The following is a 7,189-nucleotide window of genomic DNA, read 5'->3' as shown; positions in this document are numbered from 1 at the left end:
AAAGTACTAATAGATACAATAGAAAAAACAAAGTACTCTAAAGTACCGACGATTAAGTACTTTAGAAACAGGAATGATGCTCTAACCGAATACTTAAACTGAAAGACATTCAATCAAAGTGCGAACAGTAGTCTTGAGACGTTATAAACGATCGAAACAATAGAATTTACGCAGCGAGAAAGAATACCACCGTCCTTTTAAGTAGGGCGCGATAACTAATCTGGGAGTAACGTATGAAAGAAAATAAGTGTTTGAAAGTCAATGATGAATTAAAGCTAACCGTGATCTTCACAGTTTTTATCGGTAATATTAAATCAAGAGGCAAGTCATCGAAATATTGTTTTGTTGATTACTAAAGGCGCAAATTCCAAGGGTGGCGGTTCTGGTAATTAGTACTTACTTTATTCTGAATTATCACATAAGTCGTTCGCTAATTCTCAGGAAATTTGAAGTTTACTTTCTTGTTAGTTCTGTAGACGCACGTTCTTTTTTAGCCTTTTTTGCCAGTAGAATACTACACGGTACAACTGATTGAAACGGTGGGTATTAGACGACTCATATTCGTGAATTTCTGGCTTACCTTATGAATTATATGCAAATTACTCGAAATATGTATTGCATTTTCTTTCCTTTGAGCTATTAACGATTATGAGTCATCATCACTTACTAATGCTTTGGTGGTATTTTAGAACCTTTATTGCTTTTTTAGAAATCTGAAATCCGAATACTTCATGTTATTGGAACATAATCATGTTTATTCTTTTTTTCTGTATAAAGTGATTCTACTCAGATCTCAGGAATACTACAAACTTGTTACATTCTTGTCCGTATATCTTACTGCCAGTTATACGTGCATTCGCGTCTGCTATCGCGAAATAGATATCCACTACCTCTTATTGTTATTACTCATAAATAGTTTGACTCATTGAGCTATACTCATCTTTTTTAGGCTTTCGAATCCACGTCTGAGTTTATTTTAATCTCTTGGCTCCTAAGGGTTCGGGTAATTTCCGTAACGGTCCAAGTGACTGTTTCAGAAAAGTTAACTCAACTTGAAATGTAGCGCAAATATAGTTGCTACATGCACACTATATGCTTTAAAAACACCTATCAATATATGCGCTCAGCTTGTTGATTCTCTTTGTCTTCATGGACCTTTTCTGTATCCATTTGTAGAGGTATTTCGAAGGGTAAAGGGTTTGACTTTCAATGGTTGTGCGCTGCTCTAACTCGGTCCGGGTACTCCAATAAAATCACCAGGCACATGAAATTTGTATGACTTAACGATAAGTGTGTAGGTCCACACCTCAATAAGTTTCACATAGATCTATTCACTCACGTTGGGAATCTAATCGTCTTTTATGACATAAAAACTGCCCCCTCAGTTATGGCCCTCCTACAAGTAATTTGAATTTGGAAGACGGATATTTATTTATTTGCCTGCTGATCTGGAGGATCCATTGGTTTGGTGCCAGTATATGGCGTGTGATAGTTCAAAGATAGGTGTTACTCCACATAGAACACTGGAACACCGAACTTTATATCAGAGGACTAACGAATTGCACTCAACTTGCCCTATTCTGCCCTAGGATTGTTACGTCGGGAAAACATGTAAGGAATTTTATTCAGGCGACAAACATTTGAACATATGGCAACTAGTTTGGTTGGTTATGTCGTGTGTATTGCATGGTACACCATGATCTGTTCAGATATGAGGTCTGGGTTCAACTAAAATCCTTTTGAAAATCAGGTATAAGCAACTACTCTAATACTTTTACACAAGTTCATAGGGTCACTGACTTCCATTATAAATCATTTTGTTGTGTGTGCTTGTTAGATACTTTTGATACTGTATCTGAGAGGCGACAAGGTTAGATCATCCGAATTTCAACTACTGGTTTGCAGATTAGGACTCCTCTACATCTGCTTTGATTTAGGCAAACATACTACCAGCCATAAAAAAGGTGTGTCTCAAATCTGAGTAGATAAAATTGTTCCCTGTCCTTCGTTTTATTTATGTGTTGGTAGATTATTGAAATAAGCGTTTTTTTACTATCGGAGATTCATAGTACTACCAGGATGTTATCAAATCAGCTTTACATCTGATGCTCAAGAAAGTAGATAAGACCATTTTCCTTATTTGCAGTACATATCACTGTTGCGATATGTATTGTTTTCGTAAAGAAATCAACGATGTGATAACAGTCCAGCTCATTTGGCTTTTTTGGGGGGAACGATCCATGTTATTGATTATTAAAGTTATTTTGCATCACTAATTTACTATCAGCTTTTTATCGGTCTACTTTATTGTTCAGCTCATGACGACTCTTGCTCCAAACAGTGTATACCAGACTCTGTTTACTGGACAAAACCAAGGTTAGTTTGCAGTTCATTTTTTTGGTATCGTTTCCTAATTTTCTGTTTTGCCAACATTATTTGCAATTTTACTTAATAGCGTTATGTATTGAACATTTTATTCGGGTACATATATGTGCCTGCACGAGACAGTTACTTCTTTTCTCCGGTCTTGGGAATAAAAATGAGAAATTCCCAAGGTTAAACATCCGATATTTCACCATCTATCTTTCTAGTTAATCGGCCAATACAGGACCTGGTACACATATATCTATTTAAGTTTCTATACAAGTCAGCACAGCGAGATTACAACTTAACGAAACAAGAAGCAAAAGAGAGGGAATATTATCAACTCCCATGAAAATCTAAACATAAGAAATATAGTTCAAAGGGTATAAAGGAGATCAAAAAACGAAAAGTCGGGAATGAGACTCCACCCAATATATATTATAAGATTGAGAATGAATGCGAATTCTCCTTTGCAATCACTTTTCAGCTACATCATCCCATAATCCCAACTGTGTATTATAATTATTGCTGGAATTCCAACCAGGTGGTTTCCATTTATTAACATGGCCCAAACTAGCAGTCAGTGATTACAGAGACTGATGCTTATTCGTTTATTTGAACACAAACATTGATACAAGGGGGCATCAAATACATATGCGCCACACAATAACAAATAGGTAAAGAGATAGAGAATATAAAGTGCGTACAATAGAAAGAACAACGTACAGAAATTAGTGTATGAGAGTGAAATAATAATGATAATGGGAGAAATAGCTCAGCAAAAATACAACCAGGAAGAATTCTTTCAGTTAGGAAAGTTACGTTCACTTTAATGAAGAAAGTAAACAAAAGCTACAGTAGGATCACCATTGGCTTCTATTCTGAATGATATCTGTTAACGTCTCCAGCTATTGTGTTACATCATCTCTAGGATCCCAACCGTGGATTCTTGAAGGACCAACAGAAGCCAGTCCTGTACAGCCTTCTTTCATACCACGGCACCATGCCATACACTGATCACCTCTCCGCTTTTTACAACCTTGAAACCTTCTAGATAGGACAGGGTCTCCACCATACGTGGGCTGCTGTATAAGAATAAAGGGGAATACATAAGTGGCGTCGTTTAAAAAAGAATCTTGTCATATAATTTTGGATTTGATTTGTCTGAGTAAGCGTTGAAGCAATAGTAATTTTTCCAGTGGTAATTATCATTAATTTATGTGTGGGCTATGATACTGCCCGGATGCCCGAACCGGAGCAGGTAGTTTTCTTAGGAGGTCACGCCTGGAGCCTTCGACCTAAAAGTCTAATCTACAAGGCAGTAGAGCAACGTTAGGAGAGACAACCCATGGTAGCTGGTGACCAGGAATACGTTCGTACGCCATTTGCCTCCTTCAATATCCTGGAGCCAATGTGCACCATCGGTTCGAAATCAGGGTTTTCCTACTCCCCTAGGTGGATCCTCTGTATCCACCGAACCGCTTAAAGTGTCGGACATTTTGTTTTCGTCTTCTCAATTTCGTAAATAACACCCCGCCACGAGAAGACAGTGAGTAGGACTTCCCTGGAAGTAACTGTATATGCGTGGCCATATGAAAGCATTTCGAGAGAGCGGACTCTCCCTCACCCTCGGCCTTACCAGGGCATTTGGGGGGAGGCTGATGGTGTTTCTTTATCTGGGCACTTGTAGTTTTCTCTCTATCTGTTAATTCAACCAGCATTTGGGATCGAGGTATACATTAGTTGCGCATACCTAATACATATCCTGGACACCTCGTTCGGTATGAATCCACCACCCCACTAACTGACTTACCATCTCTCTGTAGTACCTTTCCACCTCATTACTGGTCATTTTTTTGCTCCACGATACATACAAAACGGTTAAGATTTGGGGTTGTTTAAATTCAGTTTTTAGCACTATAGACTTTTCTCAAGCATAATATCTAAAAAAAGGACGCGTTTTGAAAGATTTTCAAAGTATTTGGTCACATGTATGATTTACGGTAACTCGTGATAAATATCTGGCGGATTAATTGCAAATGGACAGTTTCACATTTTGTTGTACCATGTTTATTAGAAGGATTTGCCGATTTTGTAGGTCACACTGTGGCTAAAATACATAGGTTTATCCAACGCTCTGTTCTTCGTGAAATAATTTGTGTATCCAACATTTCAGTTTTTAGAATCAAAGATATAATGAAGTTTGATAATGGAACATTTTTCCGGAAATTAATGTATTTGTAGTAGCAAAACACTGAAATTCTCACCTATCGTTTACTCATTGTCTTGATACAGTTGTTTAAAACTAACTTTTGTCTTCGTATATCATTCTTTTCTGATTTTGTGTTTTTTTCTGACCAACAGTAGTATCGATCGGTTCTTCATTTCATCACGTTTTAAGGTTTTAACTTCTTTATACATAAAAACTGATCAATAAGATTCATCCTCTCATTATGTATCTACATTAGCTGCTTTATAAGCGTTTTTACGCTAGTTATAGCTTCTAGGTGTAAGTATTCACTGTTTTTCTGAGTTAAATATATCAAATGGGTTGTACGCTAAAACATTAAATGTTGTGTTTGTCGTTATTCTATCTTGTACTTATCTTATCGTTTATTCTACATTTAAAATCAATCTACTCATTTTTTGTAGTTTATACAAACTCAAGTGGTGAGGTCCTCATGAATCTGGACATTTCTAATGCACATGAAAATCCAGGAGCGGACTCATATGTTCAACAAGTTTGCTCTGTTGTTATTAGCCAAGAAAATCCGATTACTTCTGAAGTACAAAGTGAACTTAAGGTTCGTATAATATAACTACAACTCATGCTTTAATCGAAATACTAGTATTGCTTGAACACATTATACTATATGACCGCCGTTTTGGTAAATGAGGATCGTTGGACTTAACAAAGTAGTATCAAGCGTTAATGTTTTGAGGGAGGTTTCCTGTGATTTGGTTAGACGGAATTTTCGACTGTTAAAACCAATAAATAGGATGCTAATCGATGGATAAACGCAATGATATAATGTGGTTGAGTAATGATTACTCGCGAGACCTTATTTATTAACTTAGGCCCCAGAATGATTAGAAACCAACGACAAGATCAATAGACAGATTAATGGTTTTTCATGTCATAGAATAACACGCTTATATTCAGAATATAAACACAAAGTAAACATGGTAAACATGTTATTGTCGATTGGAAGAAACTAACTTGTAGACCACTCATTCTCCAATCAATTAAAACCTGACTGTCAGGCCTACTCTTTGGATATCTTATTGTGTTGTGTTTTTTTAAATATTAGAAACATTGATTCCCGTGTTGTTAATCCAGCAATCAAATTCACTACTGATGTTTTATTACCCCATTTTGTTTTGCACATTGACTATTTTTCATCCTATAAGAGTGTAGTATTTTACTTGCAGAACATTTATTAACTCCCGGTAATTTTTTCCGTGATCCGTACCTATGTCCATTTGTTAAGAAATTATTTTGTAGGGCTATGACAGTCGTAGAATATTTTTCTTAAAATGAATTCAGTTAATTTCAAGATACTAGTAATACAGAAATAAAAGATGAAACCAGACGTTCCGAAAATATTTTATTTCAGTTTTTATCACTTTAACGTTTCACAGAAACAATCAGTTTTTCAGTTAGGTGTATCGTTGTTAACTGATTCTATCCCACCAGTATCTTTCACAACAGAACTATCTCATAAAGTATCTACTATAAGTTTTGAGCTTCCTCTATTCGTAACGACCTACACATAAGATAACTTCTATAAATAGTTGCTTTAATTTTATTATATCCAACAGTACGAGCTCTTGAGTGCACTTCATTCTGAATCTAAAAATTGCAGATTACCAAGATTAAACAGCGGATTCCATTTAAAACAAACTTTGGAGTTGCAGAATAATTCTGACTGGTATGAAAGGATATTCATAAAAGGTTGTTGACAAGCTAACTTTCATAGTTGGTTTCATTATAGCTATCATACGTAGTAACGACGTGACGACGCTTTTCATTGTACCTTAGTAACTAAGTACAGATTTTTATTTGGTTTTAAATCACACTTTTTATAAGATAGAATAATACTACGTATTTGGATAAACTGAGATAATGTGGTAACATTTGTGGTAACTCTGAGTTCACTGCAGGAAAAGAGAAAAAATATACGATGTCTTTATAAGTGTCACAGGTATTTCCTACACTTTCGAGATGTGTTTGCACAAAAGAGGAATACACCAACTAATTAGTTAATGGAAAGTCAGAATGTAGTAAGCTATTCGGAACGAAAAATAATTTCACTAGACTTCATTAACTTATTCGTTAGTTAACGGTGTGGGTCATGGTTTTGTCATGTGACTATCTTCCACTTAACGTGATAGTGTATTTCTTTTTCATCTGCTTCGTAAGCAGGCCTCATTGATAGACAAGTTAAACTCCATAGTAATTAACAGAAAAGCGACTAAAAACGATAAAGCCTTAATGAAGTATGTTTTATGGAATAAATTTATTAATGTTTGGATGAAATTGCTTGAAAAATATTGGAAGTGGCTGTGGATTTCCACTAGGTGAAAAGTTTTTTATTGAACTGAATAAAACTCACCAAAGTTTATCTCTTTAAAAGTATCTTAAGAAAACTGTTCTTTTGTCGTTTTACATTATGATAATGTTATTTCGTTTGAATTCAGTTCTGAAACGTTTTACTTCCCATTATACTGTGATCAGTCATAAGCAATATACAATCTGACATGTGCATTGATTCAAGTCGACACATCTTATCACAAAGACATGAAGTGAATTAAAAAACCAACT

General features: G+C 35.5%; 1 protein-coding gene across 1 annotated transcript in view; it reads left to right on the top strand.

The window, feature by feature from the left end:
• The first annotated feature begins 2,309 nt into the window (after positions 1–2,309).
• The window catches only part of Smp_139600 (zinc finger protein, putative), a 29,001-nt gene continuing 24,121 nt past the window's right edge, over positions 2,310–7,189 (top strand). The window contains exons 1-2 of the mRNA XM_018790359.1: positions 2,310–2,376; positions 5,017–5,168. Of these exons, the coding sequence (XP_018646366.1) occupies positions 2,319–2,376; positions 5,017–5,168 (210 nt within the window). The 5' untranslated portion in view covers positions 2,310–2,318. The remainder of the gene's footprint in view (positions 2,377–5,016; positions 5,169–7,189) is intronic.

Source organism: Schistosoma mansoni, assembly GCF_000237925.1.
Source record: "Schistosoma mansoni, WGS project CABG00000000 data, supercontig 0125, strain Puerto Rico, whole genome shotgun sequence".
Classification (NCBI taxonomy): domain Eukaryota; kingdom Metazoa; phylum Platyhelminthes; class Trematoda; order Strigeidida; family Schistosomatidae; genus Schistosoma; species Schistosoma mansoni.
The sequence above is the reverse complement of the archived record's forward strand: the minus strand, read 5'-3'. Positions and strand labels throughout refer to the sequence as shown.